This window comes from Vipera berus (genome assembly GCF_964194415.1).
Source record: "Vipera berus genome assembly, chromosome: W".
Classification (NCBI taxonomy): Eukaryota; Metazoa; Chordata; class Lepidosauria; order Squamata; family Viperidae; genus Vipera; species Vipera berus.
Genome location: NC_138210.1, coordinates 33,884,406 through 33,911,271, shown reverse-complemented (window position 1 = coordinate 33,911,271; position 26,866 = coordinate 33,884,406). Strand labels below are relative to the sequence as shown.

General features: G+C 47.1%; 1 protein-coding gene across 1 annotated transcript in view; it reads left to right on the top strand.

The window, feature by feature from the left end:
- Positions 1–800: 800 nt before the first annotated feature.
- Positions 801–26,866, top strand: part of LOC308676565 (male-specific lethal 1 homolog) — a gene marked incomplete at its 5' end in the record, with an annotated part of 68,637 nt that continues 42,571 nt past the window's right edge. Inside the window, one exon of the mRNA XM_081342442.1 lies at positions 801–1,508. Within this exon, the coding sequence (XP_081198568.1) occupies positions 801–1,508 (708 nt within the window). The remainder of the gene's footprint in view (positions 1,509–26,866) is intronic.

The following is a 26,866-nucleotide window of genomic DNA, read 5'->3' as shown; positions in this document are numbered from 1 at the left end:
TGCTCTCTGGATATGGGGCTACCTTATTTCCAGAAAGTGTCTGGGAAAGGCTGGTAGGCAAACGAGATATTCTGAAGAGAACCCATTAGCTTCCCATTTCCAGCGTAAAAGACATCATGTGTTGTAGACGGCTCCTCCTGTAGACTGGCAAAGGGGGACATCGGTAACCTTTTCCACGTTCTTGGGGAAGGTTGCTTCCCAGTGAGGGGGATCCGCTAGATAGGAGTGTTTGCTTGCTGTTCATTTGGACAGATCGATTGGAAGCTGGGCTGGTCACCCCACACACTTCCTCTCTTAAGTCTTGCTGGAAGGGCGAGGAAAGACGTAATCCCCTTCCCCGATTTGTCCCCGTCCCCCACATACCCACTGGGCACCGCTGTGTCCGTTAGAAGGAAAGAAACCAAAAGCCACCGTTCACGTGCCTCCTTCCAAGAGAACCGGGTGTGTGTGAAAGGGTGAAGCAAACGCGCCCCTCCCCGATTCCTTGCAGAAGAATCTTAAGACTGATCTAACCGGCTCCTTCATTCTGGAGCCAGCAGGGCCTCCGCTTCGCTTTTCCTACACGAGCAGGGCTGGCACTCCTGTAATCTGGAAAAAAAGAGATGGTTCTTGTACTAGCGACAGGGAACAGTGAAGGTTGGGGAGTCGGGAGGACCGGCCGGGAGAAGGTGGCGTAGGAAGAAAGGGAGGCAATGGGTCTTGGTGGGGCGGGTGGTGGCGTCCCCCAAAGCGTCCAGGTGGGAAATTTGGACCGGCAGCGGAGAGGGGGAGGCGGAGGAGCCTGAAGGTGCTGCATCGCCATGAGATCGACCGTCTATAAAGCAACTGCGACAACGACGGGGACGGGCTTACTGGAGCCTAGCCCGAAGGAAGAGGAGGAGCTGCCACCGCATCTTCACCAGCCTCCGCCTCTCCGGCACAACCAGATTCCCGTGGCTGCAGCGGCAACAGGCCCCAAGGCCCGGTCTATCGTTCCGGTAGCCGCGGCTCCCGGAATACAGGAAGGTGGCGGCAGTAGCTGCTGTTGGGGTGGCCTAGTGCCCTCGCCGTCCCCGAAAGGCAGTACTCGGCAAGCGGGGGTGGGCGATGCCGCCGGTAGCTCCCGCCCCTCCAATTACCAGGCAGTGCTACCCGGACATACCGCGGACTCCCACACCGGGCCTGGAGGCGCTTCAGCGTCTGTCTCGCTGCCGCCGCTACCGTCGCCGATTTCCGGTACGGTGGAACCCGGGCAGCCTCCTCCACCCCCAGCAGTGGCAGCGGTGGGTTCTCCGGTTTCATCGGAAGCCAGCGGCAAGTGGAAAAGTGCTAGTAGTAGCAACAACACCGGGAGTGGCGGCGGGAGCAGCCTTCGGAAGAGCCCCATGGGGGCCGGTGGGGGCAACTCCAGCCAGGCGGCCTGCCTCAAGCAGATCCTGCTGCTCCAGTTGGACCTTATCGAGCAGCAGCAGCAACAGTTGCAGGGCAAGGAAAAGGAGATCGAAGAACTCAAAGCCGAGAGGGACACAGTGAGTTGGGTGTTGGGAAATATGGGTTAGAAGGGGTTAACGTTCAAGTTGGTTAATTAAATATTGGGGATGTGCGCTGATTTTCGAAGGGTTAACTTCGGGATCCTGGTGTTAACAGTGGGAGGAGTTGATGTAAAGCATGGCGTCTAATGAAGGCATGCACATGCTTAGAGTGGATGTGTAAAAAGATGCGATAGGGTGAATTGGCACTGATAATACATAAAGGGTTGTTGGAACAAAAGTCTTCATTATGGTTCATCCAAGCTGGGAATAAACATGGCAACTGCTTTGGGAAGAAGGTTGTAGTTTATTGAAGAGGAAAACCAGACAGGAAGATGGCTGGCAGAAAAGAAGGACTGACCACATGTAGGGAATAGGTTTTTATACTCTCTGGATCCTTTTGTTTGGAGTTGCTTCCTGTTCCTGTTTGAGGCTATTTCCTGTGTCATGAACTTTTGACCTGAGTCTGAGTGTCCCCTTCTGGCATTCTGATGGTGATGGGTTAATCCTATTATGTCCAAAGGTCATGTCCTGCTTCCCTGGAGCTGGGGTATGTAGATTTTAGGTGTATTTGTCTTCTTAATGTTCTAGCTCCAACCTTCCTGATGGTTTACATTTGCATATCTATAGAACTGGTTTTTCTGCTAGGGGGAAGGAGACCTGGGACTATTAAGAAATCTGGGCATGTTTTCCTGGTTCTTCAATATCTTTTTAGGAAATATATTTTTCTGCCCTTTTAATATTTCCTTCTCTGGGGAGCTGACTTCCCACAATCCCCTCTTTGTGCCAGAATAGTGTGGGTGACACACTTATTGGCACAAGATTAAAATTGGTCTGATGAGGGATATTTGGTAAACAAGCTTTAAACTGTTAATGCAAGAAGGAGAAAAACACTAATGGAGGCAGCAGGGGAAAAAGGATCCCTGCAGCGGCTCCCAAAAGGAGAGCTTCCAACCCATAAAGTACTAAAAGTCAGGGCAAAAATTTTGTTAGGTGGAATCATTTTCAAATGTTGGATGTCACCTTTAGCTTCCAGTCAGGTTTGCATATTCCTCCTAAAGTTCTTCACAGCCATGGTACATAACCACTGGCTGCCCATCTTCAAGGGTTGCCTCCTGCCCTAGCTCTTAGTTCAGTGCACCCAGGTTTGCAATGTCCAATTGAGGATAGCCAGTATGTAAGTCAGGCTATTAATTTTTTTCCCTTAAATTGCGCATAGTGAATCTACCAGTGCAAGATATTCAGGGCTGAGGAGATCTCTTTCCTGCTACCTTCTCAGTTAGGGCATATGAATTGCAAATCACCAGACGGGGGCTGGTTCCCTCCCCCTTGGAATTTTGCTGGAGGTTGTTCCTACAAAGTTTTAGTGCAATAGAGCAAAAATCAGTCTGGGGACTTTACTGAAGGTAGGTGGAGGGATAGACTCAATGTGATTCTAATGGTGTGTGTGCATGTGTATGCGCAGCTACTAATACAAAACGGGCAATACATTCTGGATAAATTTTCCCTCCCACCAGATAGAAGTCCAAGGTGTTCAGTACTTGTTGTGCCAACTATTCCCAAATCCCATCACTCCATAAATACATTCAACTGCTTAATTACAATACAAATGGGGCAAGAAAGAAAACTCTACAATGAGTTTCCACCCTCCCCCATAGTGTTAATTTTCTTCTAAGGCTTCACATGGGGACCCATGGCTCTAGGACTCCTTCTTTCTTCAGTTTTTCACAGGCATCTGGGGGACTGGTAGGACTTGAGAAATCCTCAGATTACATGGTGGCTTTTTTGTGAATGGCTGGATTCAAAACTCAATTCCATGGCTCAAATGGATGGAGGCAGCATCTGGGTCAGTGTGCTTCTGCTTCCAAAGGTTGGGGGGGATCATCTGTGCAGGGCTGAAAGACATGAGAACAAGAACTCCCCCCTTTCTGGGTGGACTCTCCCAGGAAAGGCAGACAAAGGCATGGAGAACAAAGGATAAGAAAAGGAGAAGTAGAATTGGGAGGCAGGTAGCTTGCAGGCAGAGTTTTGAAAATAATAATAATAATAATAATAATAATTTTATTTATATACCGCCCTTCTCCCGAAGGACTCAGGGCGGTGAACAGGGCAAATATATAAAAATACAAAAATACAAAAGTTAAAAAAGAATTAAATACAATGCCCAAACTAAAACAGTAAATACATATATTAAAAAACAACAATAAAATCCCAAACCCATCCCCCATCAGGCCAGGCTGGCTTGTTCGAATAAGTGCGTCTTCAGATCGCGTCGGAAGGAGCGAAGGTCGGGCGCCATCTGGAGCTCGATCGGCAACCGATTCCATAAATCCGGGGCGCCCACAGAAAAGGACCTCCCCCTGGGGGCCACCAATCGACATTCTCTGATCGGTGGCACCCTGAGGAGGCCCTCTCTGTGGGAACGTACAGGGCGAAGGGAAGTTGATGCCGGCAGCAGGTGATCCCTAAGGTACTTCGGACCCATGCCATGTAGGGCCTTGAACACCATTACCAGTACCTTGAATCTCACTCGGAAGACAACTGGGAGCCAATGCAGCTCACGGAGCAGAGGTGTAACATGGGAGTATTGGGAGACTCCCAACACAACTGCATTCTGTACCAGTTGGAGCCTCTGAGTGGTCCTCAAGGGGAGTCCCATGTAGAGAGCGTTGCAGTAGTCCAAACGAGAGGTCACAAGCGCATGAGTGACCGTACACAGGGCATCCCGGTCTAGATAGGGCCGCAACTGGCGCACCAGGCGAACCTGGGCGAAGGCCCCCCTAGTCACGGCCACTATGTGATCTTCCAAAGTAAGCTGTGAATCTAGGAGGACTCCCAAGTTGCGAGCCCTATCTACGGGGGGTAATAGCTCACCCCCCATAGAAAGAGATGGGATATTCTGAATATCCTGGGATGCCGGTATGCACAGCCACTCAGTCTTGTCGGGGTTGAGTTGAAGTCTGTTCCTCCCCATCCAGACCCGAACCGCTTCCAGGCAACGGGACATCACGTCGAGGGCATCACTGGGGTGGTTTGGGGTCGAAATAAAAAGTTGGGTATCATCAGCGTACTGATGATACCCAACTCCAAAACCACGAATGATCTCACCCAGCGGTTTCTTTTTTTTTTTTTTATTGAAAAGTTTTAAAATACAGTTTTCCTTTAAAAAAACCCCCTTCCCCCTCCCTCCTCCCCCCACCACCCCCCCCTCCCCCCCTCCCTCCTTCCCCCCTACCTCCCCCCCTCCCCCCCTCCCCCCCCCCGACTTCCCAGAGCTAAGTACAAGGTATATATAAAAAGAAAGCAATCATAAACAACCATATACTAACAACTATAAATTCTAAAATCCATCACTCTCTAGCTTATATAGGATAAAACAAACCTTAGCATTATTAAATATATATAACAAACTAAAATAGAAAAAGAAAAAAGAAAACGAAAGAAGACTTATTCGAATGCTACATAAAACTTCTTAACCCTATACTTGTTCTGGATAAACTCAATCCATTTTCTCCATTCCATAATATAACGTTCTTGCGAATGATCTTTCAAATAGGCCAAAATCTTCGCCATCTCTGCCAGGTCGGAAACCTTTAAAGTCCACTCTTCTATGGTCGGCAGTTCCTCTTTCTTCCAGTATTGGCCTATCAAAAGTCTTGCCGCCGTAATTAAGTTCAACATCAGCTTAGTGTCCACAACTGTAGCGTCTGCAATTATTCCCAACAGAAAAAGTTGCGGACAAAACTTTATCCTCTGTTTAAGAATCTTCTGCATATTCCACCAGACTTTTATCCAAAAAGCCTTAACCTTCTTACATGTCCACCATATGTGAAAGTATGTTGCATCTTCCTCACCACACCTCCAACATTTAGGCTGATAATTCGGATACATACTTGCAAGCTTTTTAGGATCTAGATGCCATCTATAAAACATTTTGTAAAAATTCTCTCTTAGATTTTGAGCTTGAGTAAATTTTACGTTCCTCACCCAAATCTTTTCCCACGTGTCCATTGAGATAACTTCCTGGATGTTTTGGGCCCATTTTATCATACAATCCTTAACAAGCTCTGTTTCTGAGTCAATCTCTATCAATGCAAGATATATCCGTTTAATATGTGCTGATCCCTGATTTCTAATCTGCTTTATCAAGTTTTCATCAGTCATTGTAAATCCATTTTTCTGGTCTTCTTTCCACCTGGCCTGTAGTTGAATATATTGAAACCAAGTTTGAACAACCTTCTCTTCTCGCAAGAGGCTATATGATTTCAAACACCAAACATTCCTTTCGAAATTTAAAATCTCCTTATACGTAGTCACGTCATGTTTGAAACCAGCATGTATATTTTCTATTGCGTGTTTTGGAATTGCCCACAATGGTATCTTGCTGCTTAGCTTATGTCTATACTTCTTCCAAACTCTTAGCAATGCCTGTCTTAAGATATGAATCCTAAACACAGTATCTACCTTCTTATCATACAACAAATATGCATGCCAGCCAAACAACAAGTCATGGCCCTCAAGATTTAATAACCTCGATTGCGTCAAATTAATCCAATCACTTATTCCTACTAATGCAGCAGCTTCATAATATAATTTAAAATTAGGCAATTTAAGGCCACCTCTCTCACGAGTATCCTGCATAATCTTAAGTTTAACTCGTGGCTTTTTCCCTGCCCACACAAATTTATTGATACCACGCTGCCATTCCTCCAAATTAGAATCTTTCTTAAGAATCGGTATCATTTGAAATAAAAATAAAAATTTGGGCAGGACATTCATTTTCACTGCTGCAATCCGTCCCAACAAAGACAATTGCAATTTTTGCCAACTCTCCAATTCTTTTTGAATTTTCCCCCATAGTTTTTCATAATTATTTTTATATAGCTTTGTATTAGAGGGTGACAAAATCACCCCCAGATATTTAACCCTCTTAACAATCTCAAATCCAGTTAATCCTTCTAAGAGAGCCTTCTGTGAAATTGTCATATTTCTAGCCAAAATTTTAGTTTTCTGTGTATTTACTTTAAATCCAGAAACCTTCCCATATTGCGTTATTATCTCCATCAGGTCCACAACAGAGTTCTCTGGCTGGGTCACTGTAACAACCAGATCATCTGCAAATGCTCTCAATCTATAATCCTGATCTCCAACTTGTATCCCCTTAATTTTTTCCGAACTCCGAATCTTAGCCAATAGTATCTCTAATGTTAACACAAATAACAAGGGCGATAACGGACACCCTTGCCTTGTGCCCTTCTCAATATTACATACTGCCATCAGGCTATTGTTAACTATAATGCGGGCAGATTGTTTTTGATATAATGCCCTAATCGGCTGTAAAAATTTTTCCCCAAAATCCATTTTATCTAAAACTTTCAACAAAAATTGCCAATTCAATTGATCAAAGGCCTTTTCAGCATCTAAAAAGATTAGCGCTGCAGAGATCTGGTTGTGCCTTTCCAAAAACTCTAACACATCAACTATATGTCTCACATTATTTTTCATTTGTCTACCACTAATAAACCCCGTTTGATCACCATGAATCACCTGTTGCAGAACCCTCATCAGTCTATTAGCCAAAACCTTAGCAAATATCTTATAATCTGTATTTAAAAGCGATATCGGTCTATAATTTTTAACTTGAGTAGCATCCTGGTCTTCCTTCGGAATCAAAGAGATAAAAGCTGTTTTCCAAGACGGTGGCACCTTTCCCCCCCTCTGAATTGTCTGAAACAGTTCCTTTAACGGCTTTATCATCTCAAATTGTAAATTTTTATAGTAGGCCGCAGTCAAGCCATCCGTGCCTGGCGCTTTATCCACCTTCAGTTCTTTAATTGCTGTAAGAATTTCTTCTTCTGTAATCAATTGATTAATCCCCTCTTTTTGCACTTGCGTAAGAACTGGGATGCTAGCATTCTCCAGATATATATCGATATCTTTTACATTAATTTCCTCTTTAGTATATAATTTCGAGTAAAAATCCACAAAAGCATCCTTAATAAGATTCTGTTGAAACACAACCCTACCTTTATACTCAATCTTGTCTATATTAGAGGCCCTTTGTTTTTTCCTCAGTCTATAAGCTAACCATCTGCCTGGTTTATTGGCGTTGCAAAAAGTATTGTGCCTAGCAAACCGCAGATTGGTTGCCACTTGATCTGCCATTAATTTATCAAATTGTCCTCTTAGCAGTCTAATAGCCTCCTTAAGCTTCACATCCTCTGGATTCAAAATCAAAGCCTTTTCTTTTTCCTTTATTTCATTCTCCAGTTCTTTCCTTCTAGATTCCACTGCACGTCTATGTCTATTATTCATATATATCAACACCCCTCTCATATAGGCCTTGCTAGCATCCCAAACCATGTCCATAGAGGTACCTTTATTCATATTAATCTCAAAAAAATCCTTCATCCTCTGTTTACATTCTTCCACATTTCTCTGATTTCTAAACAAATTCTCATTTACACGCCACGAGCGCCTGTCTCTTTTCTCCTTATCAATCTCCAACCAAACTGGACTGTGGTCAGAAATAGTTCTTGCACAAATCTTCACCTTTTTAGTTCTCAAAAAAAAATCATTAGTCAACAAAATAAAATCAATCCTCGAAAAAGATTGGTGTCTATCAGAATAAAAAGTATAATCCTTCTCCTGTAAGTGTCTCTCACGCCAAATATCTCGCAATTCCAGGTCATCCTTCATTTCAAAAAAAGATTTAGGCAGTCTAGCATGACTTGGAATGCGCTTAAAAGCTCCAGCCTTGTCCAACTGTACATCCAAAACACCATTCCAGTCTCCCATAAAAATAAAAGATTTATAATCCAACTGGGTAAGCTTTGTGTGGAGTAAGCTAAAAAAATCAGCTTGTTGTTGGTTAGGTGCATATAATCCAACTAGAAGCGTCTTTTTACCTTCTAACAACAGCTCAATCATAACATATCTTCCATGTTTATCTGCTTCAATTAAGTCTGCTGTTAAGGCACTTTTAACATAAACAACCACTCCATTTTTCTTATTCTCTGCAGAGGCAACAAATTGCGTACCCAGTCTCGAGTTCAATAAATGCTTTTGATCCAGAAGTCTAATATGCGTTTCTTGCAAACATATAACATCTATCTTAAATTGTTTTAAATATTGAAAAACTTTCTTCCTCTTCTGCGGTGAATTTAGTCCATTAACATTCCAGGTTAAAAATTTAGTTGCCATGCATATCCTCCCAAAGCTCTTGGAGCACAGCTTTGATAGGACTAAGTTCTTTAGGCCGTGCTCCTCCCACAGCTTGACTATATGTACGTTGTGAAGAATCTGAAGACTTTTGCTGATCTTGTTCTTTTATTTTCTTTGCTCGTTTTAAAGCAGCACGCGTTACTCTTTGCTCTCTAGGATCATCCAGAGAAGTTGTAACTTGATCTCCTCCAACACCACTTTCCTCTGTTTCATCCTCTTGATGTTCTCCTTCTCCCGATCCCTTTCCAGCTTCCAGAAGTGTTAATGGGGTTGCTTTTAAGACATTATTGTAGAAATCATGCGCTTGCTTCACAGTAATCAGCCGATACCTTTTACCTTCATGCATCACCATCAGCCCATCTGGAATCTCCCATCTGAACCTTATATCTCTTTGCTTGAGCTCATGCACGAGAAATGTATAGTCCTTCCTTCCCCTTAAAATCCTTGGAGGAATTTCTTTTAAAACCAAGACTTCTTGTTCAGCAATCACCACTTTAGCATCATAGGCAGCTTGTATAACTTGATCTCTAATCTCTCTTTTTGCAAAATAAACCACCACATCTCTAGGCAATTTTCTCTGTCTGGCAATCCATGAGTTCACCCGAAACACTTTATCCATAGCTGCTCTTATTTCAGATGCTGGCTGCTTTAATACCACTTCAAGAGCCTCAGAAATCAGCTGCTTTAAATCTTCTTTAATATTCTCTTTTAAACCTCTGATTCTGACAGCAAACTGCATCTGGTAATATTGGGCTAGACTTAACTCCCTTTCCACTTTTTCTCTTGCATTTTCATTCTCCCGTGCTTTTACTTCTAATATAGCATTCCTTTGAGCCAGATCATCCATTTTTTCATCTAATTCTTCCACACATCCCGCCACTTTATGCACTGAAGACAAAATGTCTACCTTCATCACGCTGAACTTCTGTTCCATCCTCTCTTCCATTCTCTCCTCCAATTTCTCCAATTTCTCCTCCATCTGTGCGAATTTATCACCCATTGATTGATTGATTGATTCCAAAAGTTTATCCAGAGCATCTCGTAAATCCTTCGATGTCAGCACTTCAGGAGGGTGTAATGCCTGTAGTGATGATTGTTGCACCGGCGAAGATCCACCGCTCCGAAGAGTTTTAGGGGGAGGTTTCGCCGCCATCTTTTAGTCCTCAGTTATGACGCACTTTCACTTAAAGTTTAAAAAGTCCAAAAAGCTAGAGAGTATAGTAAAATAATCCTCTTGACCATTACCTCTTGTACCGCTCTGCCTGCTCCTTTAAATCATAGTCCTTTCTTCAGGCAGGGATGGTTCGCAGACGCCTGGCTCTGCTCCAAGAAGTTCGGAGCAGAGACGCCGGCCAGCTGGGAGCAACCCAGGCTTCGGGGGAGTTCAATCCTTCAGCCGCCCAAGCTCCAAGCTCAGGCGGCCCCGGAGAACTCTACCCCTACCTGGGGCCTCACCCCCTCCTCTTCTCCCGAGGAGGGGGCTTCAATTTCGCCCGAACAGCTGATCGGCGCTGTTTCGGGCGAAAAAACAAACAGCTGAGCCGCGGGCAGCCCGGAAAGGCTGTCTTCGGCGCCGCGCCGCCACCGGAAGTCTCACCCAGCGGTTTCATGTAGATGTTGAACAGGAGAGGCGAGAGGACCGACCCCTGAGGAACTCCACAGCGAGAGACCTCGCGGTCGACCTCTGCCCCCTTGCCAACACCGACTGCGAACGTCCCAGGAGATAGGAGGAGAACCACTGAAAAACTGTGCCTCCCAATCCCCTGAGACGCCGCAGCAGGATACCATGGTCGATGGTATCGAAAGCCGCTGAGAGGTCTAATAGGACTAGGACAGAGGAATGTCCCCTGTCCCAGGCCCTCCAGAGATCATTCACCAGAGCGACCAATGCCGTCTCCGTGCTGTACCCGGGCCTGAAACCCGATTGATACGGGTCTAGATAATCCGCTTCATCCAGGACCAGAGGGAGCTGATGCGCCACCACACTCTCAACATCCTTCGCAAGAAAGTGAAGGTTGGAGACCGGACGAAAGTTATTTAACACAGCTGGGTCCAAGGCAGGCTTCTTGAGGAGAGGTCTCACCACCGCCTCTTTCAAGATGGCGGGGAAACTACCCTCACTCAAAGAGGCAGATATAACCGCCTGGAACCAGCTTCGTGTCCCCTCCCGAGCCGCATAAACCAGCCAGGAGGGGCACGGGTCCAATAAACATGTGGTGGAGCTCAATCTCCCCATAATCCTGTCCACTTCCTCCAGAGTCACAGAATCAAACTCCTCCCAGATAATATCGACAAGACCGCCCGCGTCCTGATTGTCAGACTCTGCCCAGTCAGAGTCCAGACCGGTCCGAATCCGAGCGATTTTGTCCGACAGATGTTGACTAAACTCAGCACGACCCTGCAAGGGTTCCTCCCTCACCTGATTAAGGAGGGAGTGGGTCACCCTAAACGGCGGCCGGGCGGTTATCTGCGGACGCGATAAGGGTAGCGAAGTGATTGGACCTCGCCGGCCTTATCGCTGCGAGATAAGACCTAATATAGGTTCTTAGTCGCAATCGGTCGGATTCGGATCGGCTGGAACTCCAACAGCTCTCTAGGCCCCGTCTCCAACGCGTCATCTCCCGAAGCTCCACGGAAAACCATGGAGCTTGCTGGGATCTGCACCGGGTCAGGGGCCGCAAGGGTACAACTCAGTCAAGTGCCTCCGTGGCTGCCCTTTCCCAGGCTTCCACTAAGGCATCCGCCGAGTTGTGAGCAACGGAGGCAGGTGGGGACCCCAGCGCTGCCTGGAACCTATCAGGGTCCATTAAGCGCCTGGGGCGGTACCATCTAATTGGCTCCACACACCCCCGGCGGGGAGTGGCAAAACGGAAGACCAGCCGCAGGAGATGATGATCGGTCCATGACAGGGGCATAACAATTGGGGAGCCCCCACCAAGGTCATCTAACCACCGTCCAGATAAGAAAACCAAGTCAAGGGTGAGGCCTCCCACATGAGTCGGTCCATAAATTACTTGCGTCAGGTCCATGGCCGTCATGGAAGCCATGAACTCCCGAGCTAACTCAGATGATCCTCCCAGGGATGGTAGATTGAAGTCACCCAAAACTATAAGTTTGGGGAACTCAATCACCAGCCCCGAGAGGATGTCGAGACGTTCAGGCAGGGCTGCTGCTACATGACTAGGCGAAAGGTACACCAGCAGCAAGCCCAACTGCGCCCCAGGACCACATCTCAGGAAGAGAGACTCACACCCGACTATCTGGGGAACGGTGGCCTCCCGCGGACACAAGGTCTCCCTCATGACTACCGCCACTCCCCCGCCCCTACCCTGAGCCCGAGGCCGGTGTAGCACCCAGAAACCTGGAGGGCAAATATCAACCAGAGGAATGCCACCCTCTGGGCCCAACCAAGTCTCCGTGATGCAAGCCAGGTCCGCATGCTCACCCTCGACCAGATCCCGGACAAGAGGAGCCTTATTAACAACGGACCTGGCGTTCAAGTACACCAACCGGAGCTCAGGTGGCTGCACATCGTCGCTCCCGGGACCTCGGGGCAGAAGCAGAGGGTCGGAGCGCCTCACCGCTTGTAAGCAGCGGAGGGGCCCTCCCGGATGTCGATACGGCCCTCTGTTCGTACACATGCTGCCATTCCCTACCGTGGGAATAGGTAATCCCACGACCCGCTCCAGAGCTCCGGAGGCAACCGATCCCTGCTCCCCCCCTACGCGATCAATCCCGGACCTGGTCCTCCCCCTTAACCCCTTAAAATTTTTTGCTAAAAAACAGATCAAGGGTCTCTTCCTAACAATAAACCGGAGACCCCAATCCATACCTGACCATCTCTCAGGGTCCCAACAATTGGGCCCGTCATCAAGAGGTAAGGTGAAAAAGAAGGCAGGACGCACCCAGGAGGGGGGCAGTACCTCTGAGGGCGTATAAGTCCGTGCCAGAGTAACGTAAGCGTGCCATGACTGGCCATGTGAGTTCGGGAAGTGGCAGTCAGATGTTGAAAGATGATGTCATATCAGGAGGAGTATATGAGTCTAAAACCGCCAGTCCAGCCCAACTCTCACTTGTGCTGGGTACCCCAGAAACAGTCAGCAGTCGATCTCTCACCCCGACCTCGAGGCTGATCTGGGAGGCAGATGGAGACCCCATCCAGGGAGAAAGAACATACCCTCACGGATCTCTCACATCCGGAGAGGTTGTAGATGAAAAGAAACTGAGCCGCCCTCTCACAGCGACTCTTCACCCCGGGTCCTCCTGAGTCTATGGGGGACAGGAGAAACAGCATGCAAGAGTCCAACTCCATATGGGTGATAGGCAAGCCCAGCCCAACTTGGAAGCCGTAACTCCAGGCCGTGATTGAAAGCTGCCTCAGATCTCTTAAGGCAGCAGATCTTAATCAACATAGGAGACCAAAACCGTCCTGATCTTCTCCTCGGTGATCTCCAGTGGCTGCTTTAAACCAGCGGGGGGTAGATAGCAGCAGGTAGCAGATAGGAGCAAGCGAGGAGTCGATAGAAATATCCCAGCTCCTCCAGCAGCATTCACCCATGCTGCGGTTTCTTTGGTTAATCCAGCCATTCGGAGCCGTGGCTCTATCTGCCCCAAAACTGGGGCATTTCAAGCCGTGACTCCTCCGGCAACATTCACTTAAGCTACAGTTCATCCGGTTCCTCCAGCCATTCCAAATATTCCAGGCTGGAGCATTCACTCCCTCCGCAGTTCCTCCAGCCATTACAAGCCGTTTCTGGTTAAGTTCAAGCAAATACAAGCAAACTCAAGCCGCAGCTTTTTCCGCCCCGAAAATCAGCTGATCGGGCGTTTCGAGCCGCGGTGTTTCAAAACGGCCACAATCTCCCGGCAAGACCTCCTCCGCAGTTCCTCCAGCCATTACAAGACAGTTCTGGTCAAAATCAGGCCGTTTCGATCTAATTCAGACAGATGCAAGCAGGTTCAAGCCGCGGCTCTTTCCGCCCGAAAATCAGCTGATCGGGCGTTTCAAGCCGCGGCGTTTCAAAACAGCCATGATCTCCCGGCCAGACCTCCAGCTGCCTCTCGCCGATATGGAGGGCACCGACGCCCCAAAAAACAGGGATGACAAGGCAGTCTGATCATCCAGCCCTAACATGGAGGCATTATGCACTCCAAGGGCGCCCCCAAGACCACCAAACCACACCAAACTCACGGAGCTCACGGAGCTCAACTCGACACGTCCGCCATCTTAGTTAGAAGCCAGTATGTCTTCTAAAAGACATTAATACTGCAGTTGTTAAAGAAATAGACAAAATGAGGACATCCCAAATGAGGACAAACAAAAGGATGGATCCTGGTAAGAGAACATAAAGATCTCATTTCTGAAGTGAACATTTGTAACATATTAGGACTTAAGGTTATATTAGTCACAGTGTCTGTAGCTGGTCCAATGAAACAATGTAAAGAAGAGACGGTTTGCATCCATCAAAGTTACTTGGCAATAAACTCACAGATTTTCTGGAGGAATATTTAAGCTAAACAATGGGGACAGTGAGTTAATTGATACAGAACATCCCTGTCCCAGGCAATCAAAAACTACAGGGTTAGCAGTGCATGTAACATAGATGTGTGTGTGGACAAGAATATCAACCTTGCTATCAAGCAAAATCAAGCTTTTAATAGTGAATGCCACACAAAGTGCACTAACCAAACAGCTGGTAAGAAAATAGGGGAACTGAGGCACCACACACAGGTTATATAGAAAGTAAACACAGGGTCAGTCATAAAGGACTCAAATGTCTATACATCAATGCCCAGAGTATGAACAGTAAACAGGGTGAACTAGAAATTCAGGTAAATGAGGACAGATATGATATTGTTGCCATTATGGAAACATGGTGGGATAAACCCAGAAATGGAACAGTCAGCTAGAGGGATTTAAATTATTTAAAGGAAACAGACCAAATAAAAGAGGTGGAGTTTCTCTATAAGAAATAACTACATCTCTACAGAAATAGAGCACAAGTGATGAAAACTGTCTTGAATGCATTTGGGTAAATATAAAGAGGGGGAAAAATGACATTGCCATAGGTGTATACTATAGGCCACCCAACCAAACAGAGGCAATAGATGAACTTTTTGCTAGTCAGCTAACTAAGGTATGTAGGAAGCACATCACAATAGTAATGGGGGACTTTAATTACCCTGGCATCAACTGGGAGACAAACTACACCAAGTGGAAAATCAAACAGAAAGTAGAGAAGGGAACTAGGGAATTAGCCATATTGGATCTAATTCTCACTAAGAGAGATGAGATGATAGAAGGTGTTGAAGCCACAGGAACCTTGGGGGGGGGTGTGATCATACAATATTGGAATTCAACATTATGGAAGCACAAGCAATAGAACAGGGCTTTTCAACCTTTTCACCCATTGTACCACTTTTAGGATAAGGCAGTATCCGAGTACCACCAGTCACCCAGCAAGGTGTCAAAAACTTGACCAAAAAAAGGAAAAAAAATGATAAAGTACAAGTAATCCTTGACTTACAACAATTCGCTTAATGACTGTTCGAAGTTACAATGTCACTGAAAAGTGAATTATGACAATTTTTCACACTTATGACTGTTGCAGCATCCCCAGGATCATGTGGTTTACAGTACATTCAGATGCTTGGCAACTGATTCATACTTATAACATTCAGTGTCCCAGGGTCATGTGATCAATGGCCAGGTCATCACTCAGATTGTGGGGTGCCTGTGGGGGGGATCTGTGGGTCTCTGGTGGAGGGGAGTGGGACTGGGATGGGTGCCTTCCCTCTCTCCCATTGTCCCTTCCTTCCTTTCCTTTCCTTTCCTTTCCTTCTCTCTCTCTTTGTCCCTCCCTCCCTCCCTCCCATTTTCCTGTGCTACGCCGCCCAGATCCCATCCTGGTTTTGGCAGGTAGCGGCGCTTTCTCATCCACACAGAGCGGCTGGGCAAAGTAAAACCACTGACATCACGGCCCTGCCTGTGCACGCACAAAGGCAGAGGAGAGCGCATGCGCCTCAGCCTCTGCGCACGGGCACAGGCAGGGTGGGGATGTCACCGGTTTATCTCCTGTTTTCAGGCACGTACATTACGAATTGGCTACTTCTCCCAGTCATTTTTCCCCTACTGGAGCCCAGCATTTGAGCCAGGTTCCCCAATCCTCTCTGTGTACATCGTTCTTCCCATAGCTCTCCCCAGCACTGTCAAGAGATACCCATTTCTGGCCGTATTGCTACTGTTCTTAAGCTACATTTGCACCTGCCCAAAGGAAGAGTGACGCTTTTCTCCCTCCTCCAAAGGAAACCCGCATCGCCACCAAGTCACACTTCCTTCAGGCCAAGTAATCTCTGGGCCCAACTTTGAGACTGTTTTAGCCTGAAACAGAGAGTCAGAGAGCTGCGTCACTCTCACCATTTGGATTCTACTTTTACACCCTGGGAGCAGCTTGCCTTTCAAACCTCCGATATATAACAGAAGGGGAAACCTGCTGCAAAGGCACGTCTCACAGAGTCTTTCCCAAGCAACCCTTGCACTCCACCGCTGCAGAAAAAGAAGTGCTGCGTTTCCCACCAGTGCAGGCAGCCCGGGTCCTGTGAGAGGATGAGTGGGAACGAAGCAGCCCTCGGGTCTGTGCTGCGGAAAAGCCGCAAGCGCCGGTGTCGCCTGGGCTCCTGCCCGGCTCGCTTGCGGAAAAGAGGCTGCTTGCTAAATGAGCTGGGCAGCAGCCCGGGATCAGCATTTCTGAGCGGGATTTCTAAGTGCAACTCAGCTGATCCCGGGCTCCTGCCTGGCTCACTTGCTTGCAGAAAAGACGCTGCTTCCTAAATGAGCCCGGGATCAGCTGAGTCGCGCTCAGAAATCACGCTCAGAAACGCTGATCGGGGCTCCTGCCTGGCTCGCTTGCTTGCGGAAAATAAGCTGCTTGCTAAGTGAGCTGGGCAGCAGCCCGGGATCAGTGTTTCTGAGCGGGATTTCTAAGCGCGATTCAGCTGATCCCGGGCTCACTTAGCAAGCAGCCTCTTTTCCGCAAGCAAATGAGCTGGGCAGGAGCCTGGGGCTGGCGGGCGATGGGGGAGGATGGGAGGCCGATTGCCTTACAGGTACCTGGGACTCCTACGCGCCTTTCCAGCCATGCGTGCCCCGAAGAAGCGCCGATCAGAAGTCAATCTGGTTGCTGCACAAGAAGTCCCTGGGGAGGGTGGGGCCTCACTCTGCGCCTGTGTGCGCCCTCTGTAGGGTTCCTGCAGGCCACTGCCAAGCAGCATGCTTTCCAGCAGCAAGTGAGCTGGGAAGGAGCGGAGTGTGGGGGTGGGGTTGGGGGTGGGGAGGAGGCGGCGGGGGGGGGGGAGGAAGGCGACGCCGCGTACCTCTAGTGGTACACATACCACCTGTTGAAAAGCCCTGCAATAGAACACAGTCAAACTACAGTCTTGGACTTTAAAAGAGCTAATTTCAATAAACGTAGAGAGGGCTTGGGAGGGATTCCATGGATGAGAATCCTCATGGGGAAAATAAAAAGCTTGGGAAATTTTGAAAAAAAAAAGTCTAGCACAATACCAACAAAGAAAAATAACAGCTCTCAAAAGATATCAGGATGGCTGCACAAAGAATTCTCTGATAAATTGAAAGATAAAAAGGACAAGTATAAAAAGTGGAAAGGGGCACATAACTAAAGCAGAATATCAGCAAATAGTCCAAGCCTGCAAAGATGAAGTGAGGAAAGCTAAGGCTCAAAATGAACTAAGGTTTGTGACCAAAGTCAAAAATAACAAAAAAACTTCTTTCAACATGTAAGAAACAAGAAAAGTGAAAGAAATGATTGTGGCAAGAAGGTGACAAGAAACAGGGAGAAAGCAGAACTATTTAACTCATTTTTTTCCTCTTGCATCTGTCTTTACACAGAGGGAAAGTAAAAAGTCCAACCTATCAAAAACAGTACCATAAAAAAATAGATTAGAAACACAAGTTAAGATAGGCAAGAAAATAGTAAGTGAGCACCTGTCCAGCCTAGACGAGTTCAAATCACCAGGACCAGATGGATTACACCCCAAGGTTCTCAAGAAACTGGCAGATATGATCTCAGAACCACTGAACTATTTTTCAAAGATCCTGGAGCACTAGGGCAGGGCTTTTCAACCAGTGGTACAGGTACCACCTGTGGTACATTGGCACCTGGCAGGTGGTACACGACCAACCAAGAAAAGTGGTAGTGGGGGAGGGGAATGAGCTGAACCGGTGGCAGCACTGCACAAGCCTGAGTGAGAGACGGCTGGAGCTGCAGGGCTGTCAGGGCTCAGTGGAAGTGCCAGGATTAGCGCTTCTTTGGGGCTGTCAGGGCTCAGCGGAAGCACCAGGATCAGCGCCAGGCTCCAGCTGGAGCTCGGTGCTGAGCCCAGAAGAAGCGCCGATCAGCTGGAATGTTGCAGCATCTCCAGGGTCTTGTGATTTACATTCAGATGCGTGGCAACTGATTCATATTTATGACGGTCACAGTGTCCCAGAGTCATGTAAAGTGACCAAAATCTGCTGCAACCACCCAGCAGACTGGGGGGGAAGCCAAACACACCCCACCCCACCCCCGCTGCCTCAACAGAAATGATTACAACAGTGAAAAGCTTGGACAGGAGGAAGAGCGCTGCCGGGCGGGCAGGCAGGTGTCTTGCTCGGCTGTGGCTTGGGGGGCACTTTTTTCAATGCCATTGTAACTTTGAATAGTCACTAAGCGAACTGTTGTAAGTTGAGGACTACCTGTACTTCATCACTTTTTTCCTTGGGTTTTTTTTTTTGGTCATCAAGTTTTTGACACCTTACTAGGTGACTGGTGGTACTCGGATGTTGCCATATCCTAAAAGTGGTACAATGGGTGAAAAGGTTGAAAAGCCCTGCACTAGGGAACTACCAGAGGACTGGAAAGGAGCTGGTGTAGTTCCCATCTTAAAAAAAAGGAAGAAAAGAAAAAATAGATCCAGGAAACTAGAGACCTATCACCCTGACCTCAATACCTGGGAAGATTCTGGAAAAGATAATCAGACAACAAATCAGCGAACACCTGGAGGCAAAGTCATTACTAAAAGCCAACATGGGTTTGTCAAAAACAGATCATGCTAGACAAATCTTATTGCATTCTTTGACCAAGTGACAAAATTAGTGGGCCAAAGGAATGCTGTGGATATTATTTACTTGGACTTCAGTAAGGCATTTGATAAAGTTGGTATAGGGTTTCCTGCCTGATCAGGCGGTTGGACTAGATCAGTGTTTTTCAACCTTTTTTGGGCAAAGGCACACTTGTTTCATGAAAAAAATCACGAGGCACTCCACCATTTTCCGCACCGTTGGACCTCCCCACGGTCGCTACACGAACGGTCGTAAGTCGAGGATGGCCTGTGTTCTCAAGGGGTTGGACTAGATGACCTCCAAGGTCCCTTCCAACTACTTCTTCTTCTTTCTTCTTCTTCTTCTTCTTCTTATTATTATTATTATTATTATTATTATTATTATTATTATTATTAGCCTCTTTATTTTATTTTATTTTATTTTGGGGCTTTTGTTTGTTTGTTTTTGCTGTGAAGGAAAAGGAAAGCTTGCATTTCTTTTTAATTTATCTTTCTGTATTTTCTTTTTTCTCTTCTTTTCTTTCTTCCTTCCCTCTCTTCCCTCCCTCTTTTCTTTCTTTATCTTCCTTCCTTCCTTTCTCTCTCCCACTTTCTTTCCCTCCCTCTCTCAATTTCTTGCTTTCTACTTGTTGTGGAAACTGGAAGCTACTTGCATTTCTTTTTAATTTTTCTTCCTGCTTTTTTTCCTTCCTTCCTTCCTTCCTCCCTTCCTCTCTCTCTTTCTTTTCTATTCTCCTTTTTTTCTTTCTCCCTCCCTTTTCCCCAAAGGTTTTTAATTGCTTTGGTCCAAAGGACATTTTATTATGCAACTTATCAAAAGGACAGGTTAAAAAAAAAATCAGCCATGTAATTTTTCAGACGCAAGCGAAGCCTCCAAGAGCGAAGCGGTCAGATCCCTCTATTTCGGGCTGGGGCGAGGGGTCACGGCGAGCAAAGAAAGCGGAGCCAGGCAGCCGACCAGGCGGGAGTCTCGCATCCTCAGCCGCGCGGGGAGTAAGGAGTAAGCGGCGCGTGCTGGGGAAGAAGAGCTTTTTCGAACGTTGCAGGCAACCAACCACGCGACAGCTCAGGCGAGCCGGGCTAGCCCCCCGTCCGTCCTCTTCCGATAAGCGAGCCGGTCGCCTCTCCCCAGCTTCTCTCTCTTCAGCAAGAGACCCTCCGAAGCCAGAGAAGGGGGCGGAGCTACGCTGCCGTGGAGCCCTGGTGCCTAGAGAGGTCGAGCCCACTTCTTTTCCCGGGCTTTTGCTTCCAGCGAAGTAGGGCCGTCAGCTTAGCCAAGGCTCCCCGCCAGAGAGAGTTGCAGCGCCGCTCCGCCCGCGGCTGTTGCTCCTCCTCCTCCTCCTCTCACCACTGTCTCCTAGGTCAGTGTTTTTTCAATTTTTCCCACGGCACACCAGGCAACATCTCGCGGCACACTAGTGTGCCGCGGAACAGTGGTTGAAAAACACTGGACTAGATGACCTCCAAGGTCCCTTCCAACTTTATTATTTTTATATGCAAGTGTGAAACTTTTCCAGCAGATGAACTTAAAACATTCCCTCCTGCTAACTTTGGGCTGTTCTTAAGAGTACAGAGAGAGAAAGGGAGAAGAAAAACAAACAAACAAACACATTTTCCTTCACTCTGTTCGTTGGCCAGACAAACAGAGTGAGAGTATTTCCTTTTGGTGGCTTATTTTAAGCAGAATTTCCAGCAGAATTTTAAAATTCTTTTCTGTTTGGATTAGAAACAATTAACAGTCACATTTACCTCACACACAAAGACTTTGACACACATATACACACAAACACAAGGAAAAGAGAACAGAAAAGGGAAACAGAAGTCTTAGTTTCACACATCCTAGTCATTCCCACCATACAGGTGAAACTTGAAAAATTAGAATATCGTGCAAAAGTTCATTTATTTCAGTAATGCAACTTAAAAGGGGAAACTAATATATGAGATAGACTCATTACATGCAAAGAAAGATAGTTCAAGCCGTGATTTGTCATAATTGTGATGATTATGGCGTACAGCTCATGAAAACCCCAAATCCACAATCTCAGAAAATTAGAATATTACATGCAATCAATAAAATAAGGAGTGTACATAGAATAATATCACACCTCTGAAAAGTATAAGCATGCATATGTACTCAGTACTTGGTTTGGGCCCCTTTTGCAGCAATTACTGCTTCAATGCGGCGTGGCATGAAAGCTATCAGCCTGTGGCACTGCTGAGATGTTATGGAAGACCAGGATGCTTCAATAGCGGCCTTCAGCTCTTCTGCATTGTTTGGTCTCATGTCTCGTCATCTTTCTCTTGGCAATGCCCCATAGATTCTCTATGGGGTTCAGGTCAGGTGAGTTTGCTGGCCAATCAAGCACAGTAATCCCACTGTCATTGAACCAGTTTTTGGTGCTTTTGGCAGTGGGCAGGTGCCAAGTCCTGCTGGAAAATGAAGTCAGCATCCCCATAAAGCTCGTCTGCGGAAGGAAGCATGAAGTGATCCAAAATCTCCTGGTAGACGGCTGCGTTGACCCTGGACTTAAGCACAGTGGACCAACACCAGCAGATGACATGGCTCCCCAAATCAACACAGACTGTGGAAACTTCACACTGGACTTCAAGCATCTTGCAGTGTGTGCCTCTCCATTCTTCCTCCAGACTCTGGGTCCTTGGTTTCCAAATGAGATGCAAAAGTTGCTCTCATCAGAAAAGAGGACTTTGGACCACTGAGCAACAGACCAGGTCTGTTTTTCTTTAGCCCAGGTAAGACGCTTCTGACGTTGTTTGTTGTTCAGGAGCGGCTTGACAAGAGGAATACGACATTTGAAGCCCATGTCCAGGATTCGTCTGTGTGTGGTGGCTCTTGATGCACTGACTCCAGCCTCAGTCCACTCCTTGTGAAAGTCCCCAACACTTTTGAATGGCCTTTTCCTGACAATCCTCTCCAGGCTGCGGTCATCCCTGCTGCTTGTGCACCTTTTTCTTCCACACTTTTCCCTTCCACATAACTTTCTATTAATGTGCTTTGATACAGCACTTTGGGAACATATATTAGTTTCCCCTTTTAAGTTGCATTACTGAAATAAATAAACTTTTGCACAATATTCTAATTTTTTGAGTTTCACCTGTAAATCTCAGTTAAATCAAATTAGGGAAGGCACAAATTTTAAACATACCACGTGGTTACATAGAGAGAGAGAGAGAATCACTATTTCTTATTTTCCCTTTAAGTACCTTTGGTTTCCCAGTAAAGCCCTAAGCAAAGCCCATTTTCTACATATGTCTTTTGCCTTTCTTTTTTTTTATTCCAGCTAGGACGGGCAGCTGCTGTTCGTCCCATGCCTCAAGCAAACCTCCTAGGGGAGTCCTAATTGTCACCTTTGAACTGCCGCTTCCCATGTTCCCTCTCAGATGTGGGGCTCATTTTGGCTCAAGTACAAAAAGGAAAGAAAAAGCTTCCCAAGTTTTTTGGAAAAAAATAAAGCATCCAGGAGGACTCCGGTTCTCAGACGGAGTACTCTCACCTCTGTTTTGGGAACTCTGGGTTTTTGGGGAAAAAAAAGGTGTCCAGGAAGACACTGGTTCCCAGACAGAGTACCCCTCACTTCCCTTGTTTTGGGAACTTTTCTGGACTCTTCATTAGTCCTCTCCTCCCGACTGCCTACACGGGAAATACAGGGACTCCTTCCTGCTGCCTTACAGGGATTACAGGCAGTTTCCAGGCACTTTCCTGAGCTAGGCTTTGCTTACAGGGCCTTACCAGCTGGTTGCCCAAATCCAATTCTCTCATTCAATAGTGCTGTGGTGGTGAACCTATGGCACGCGTGCAACAGGCTGCACGCTGAGCCGTCCCTTTGGGCACGTGTGCCATCGCCACAGAGGGAGGCGGGGCCAGGGTGCTCCCCTCTGCCTCTCCACATTCACCTGTGCTCTCGCTCTCTTTCTGTCTGCACTGAGGTCAGGGAGCAGCTGCAAGAGCTGCTGGGCGGATCCGGGCTGGATGGTGGAGGCAGCTGCCAGCATGAGTCCAGGTAAGCCTCCGGAGTGAGGATAGTCAGACATCGGGCTGAACTCTTTTCCTGTGGCTACTCTGGAAGGCGTGTAGCCAGTGCTGCTGTGAACAGAATTATTGTAGGCCACCTCGGCAAAAGGGAGGAGGTCAGTCCAGTTTGTCTGTTGGTAGGAAACATAGCATCTGAGGTATTGCTCCACCATTTTGTTAGCGGATTCTGCAGCCCCATTGGTAGCTGGATGAAAAGCAGATGATAAGCCTTGGGATGATCCAATTAATTTAAGGAAATTCCTCCAAAATTTCGCTGTGAACTGCACTCCTCTATGAAATTATTCGCTTAGGGGCACCATGCAGTCGGTGTTGTGATTCAGGGTCAGCCTGTGGGTTCGGCAGTTGGGTCGGACGACTCAGAGGAGGAGGAGGAGGGGGGTGTTGAAGAGCTTGCTGAGGGGATTGGACAGCTTGATGAGAGCCCTCAGCCAGGCCCCTCTCATCTGGTCACGACGCAGACCCAGCTGTGTGAGCCTGACAGCGTGAATGAAGATGACCCACAGCTGGCCCTGTTCAAGGACGCCCGACGCAGGAGGCAGTCAATCAGGAGTAAACAGAGGAAGGCAATGGGGCTCCTCGGAAGGAGGCAGAGAGAAGCCACGCCCTGAACTGTATTTAAGGGGGAATGTGTGGGAGGGCTGGTTTGCTGAAGGCAACCGCTTGAAAAGCTCCTGTTTCTTGGTTCGTGTCTTGTTCTATTTGTTTTTGTAGCAATAAATTTGGCAGGCGTAATTCCAGCCTCTTGCCTTCTTGTAAAAGGGGTTGTCCCTGCCTTTTCTGCAGGGCCGGTAGCAGGCTGGTACAGAACAGTCGGTAGATATGTTTCAGGAACAATTTAGTCAGTCGTTGTGCAGATGGGAGTCTTTTACAGGTGATAAAGTGAGCCTGCTTCGAAAACAGATCTATCACAGTCCAGATGACAGTATTTCCTCAACTGTTGGGTAGGTCTACAATAAAGTCCATAGCTATTTCTTCCCATGGTTGAGAAGGGTCGGCTACCGATTGCAGTAGCCCAGGGGTTTTCCCTGGAATTCTTTTCATGGTGGCACATACGGTACAACTCTTGACATAGTTTTCCACATCTCGTTTTAGCCCTGGCCACCAAAATTACTGGCGGATGAGGTGTAGAGTTTTTAAATATCCGAAGTGTCCAGCCTGTTTTACATCATGGCTGTGTCTGAGAGCATTGAGACGGAGGGTTTCAGGTAGATACAATTTCCTCCCCATGTATGCCAAACCATCCCTGCATGTTAGGGGGGTTTGATTATCTTTGAACCATTGATCGGTAAGGAGCTCTCGTTTTATCTTCTTCACTCCCAGCTCATCAGGATTAGGGGTTTTGTGAGGCGTGAGTTGTGCTGCAGGTTGTGAACTGGGGATTTTTTATTTATTTTAATTCCATTTATATCCCGCCCTTCTCCGAAGACTCAGGGCGGCTTACAAGCTTAGCAGTAGCCTTCATTCTATGTATATGCCTGCTTATTAGGGCTTTCATACACACCCCCAAGCGGGATTATTACAAAGTCAGCTTAATTGCCCCCAACAATCTGGGTCCTCATTTTACCTACCTCGGAAGGATGGAAGGCTGAGTCAACCTTGAGCCTGGTGGGATGCGAACCTGCACTAATGGCAGGCAGCTGGTGTTACTTAAGGAGGCATTAGCCCACTGCTCCACCAAGGCTCGTAGACGTCTTCGTGTTCACTTTTGCACTGTGGCAGTCGGGATAGGGCAGACAGGTCAAACACAAGGACCGGGGGCTGGATCCGGCCCGCGAAGTGGTTTCATGTGGCCCGCGAAGCCATCCTGGAAACAGTGAGGGAACGGCCCTCTCTGCCTTGGCCCTGGCCCAGAGACCCTCCTTCTGCCAGAGACCCTCAGATCTGTCCCACTCCTGCCCAGGCCCCCATAGGCACCCTTGATGCGAACGATGTAGAGCTGGCCATGCCCCCCCAGTAGGCCATACGCACTCTAGCCATGCCCACCCAGTAAGCCACGCCCACCCTTGCTGTACCCTCCCGGCCCCCTGAGGGCAACCGCAATGCTGATGCGGCCCTCAATGAAATTGAGTTTGACACCCCTGGGATAGGGCATCAGCTAGGAAGATTTTTCTTCCTCGTATGTACTTTAAAGTAAAGTTAAAATGGTTAAAGTACTGTGCCCATTGCACTTGCTTTGGGGACAATTTGCAGGGAATTTTTAGTGCCTCTAAATTTTTGTGATCTGTCCATACTTCAAAAGGCACCTTGCTCCCTTCTAAATAGTGTCGCCAGTTTAATAGCCCCCACCTAATTGCAAAGGCCTCCTTCTCCCAGACTGCCCATCTCCTCTCGCCTTCTGTGAATTTCTTAGAGGTGTAGGCACAAGGTTGTAGTACTCCACTCTTATTCTTTTGTAGTAACACAGCTCCAACTGCTACGTCGCTGGCATCTGCTTGAATTACAAAGGGCTCCCTGGGGCAGGGGTTCTTTAGGACCGGTTCAGCAGCAAATACTCTTTTTAAATTTTCAAAAGCTTTCTGACAACTCATAGTCCATGCTAGTGGTTGTCCAGGTCGCGGTTTTCCCCCTCCCTTAGTTCTGTAAGTGGTAGAGCAATCTCGGCAAAAGAGGGAATGAATTGACAGTATAAATTGGCAAACCCTAGGAAGCTTTGGAGCTGTTTGTGAGTCTTTGGGGGCTGTCATTCAATTATTGTTTTCACTTTAGCTGGGTCCATTTCGATGCCCTCGTTGGAAATTCTATAGCCGAGATAATCTAATCGGGTTTGGTGAAATTCACATTTCGACAATTTGACATAAAGTTTGGTATTCAATAGTTTCTTTAACACTTCTCTGACCAGTTTTATGTGATCAGTCATATTCGTACTGTATATCAGAATGTCATCAAGATACACCAGAACCCCTTTGTATAAATGTTCATGTAGGTCCTCATTAAACAACTGCATAAATATGGCTGGGGGCCCCTGCAGTCCAAAAGGCATGACTTTGAACTGGTAGCTTCCCAAGAGGCAGTTGAAGTCCGTTTTCCACTCATCCCCCTCTTTTATTCTCAACCGGTAATATGCTTCTCTCAGGTCTAACTTGGTGAAGATACTTCCCTTCGCCAGGTTGGCTGGTAAGTCTTTCAGGAGGGGGAAAGGGTATTTATTTTCCACACTCACAGCGTTTAGGCCCTTATATTGTACGCAGAGATGAAGAGACCCATCTTTTTTTTTCTTTGAACACAGGGGCTCCCACAGTAGACTTGGCCCATTCAATGAATCCCCTCGCTAGGTTTGTATCCACATATCGCTGCATCTCCTCCATTTCAAGGGGGGACATAGTGTACATTCTTGGTCGTGGAACAGTTCAATGGTGCAATCATTGGGCCAGTGAGGAGGCAAGGTATCACATTCTTTCTCACTAAATGCCTCCGCTAGGTCCTGGTACTCACTGGGGATGAGTGGCTTGCCTGGTGGCCGTGAGGTAGCCATGTGTGCTCGCTCATTGGGTGGGCTAAAATCCCCTGTAACATCTTTTTGAATCAATGGGGGGATCTCACAGTCTCACAGTTCTCAATCCTTTCTCCCACCAGATAAACGGTTTCCATTTGTCCAACCAAGCTAATCCTAGAATCACAGCCTCAGTCATTTTTGGAGCCACCAGGAAGCAAATAAATTCCCAGTGCTCACCTATTTCTAGGCATAGGGGCTCCGTTAATTGCGTGACTAAAGTCCCATCAGGGAAGCCATCAGCTTGCTTGAACCTCACAGGTTTGGGGAGCAGTTTTGCTTGTACAGGTGAAACTCAAAAAATTAGAATATCATGCAATAGTTCATTTATTTCAGTAATGCAACTTAAAAGGGGAAACTAATATATGAGATAGACTCATTACATGCAAAGCAAGATAGTTCAAGCCATGATTTGTCATAATTGTGATGATTATGGTGTATAGCTCATGAAAACCCCAAATCCACAATCTCAGA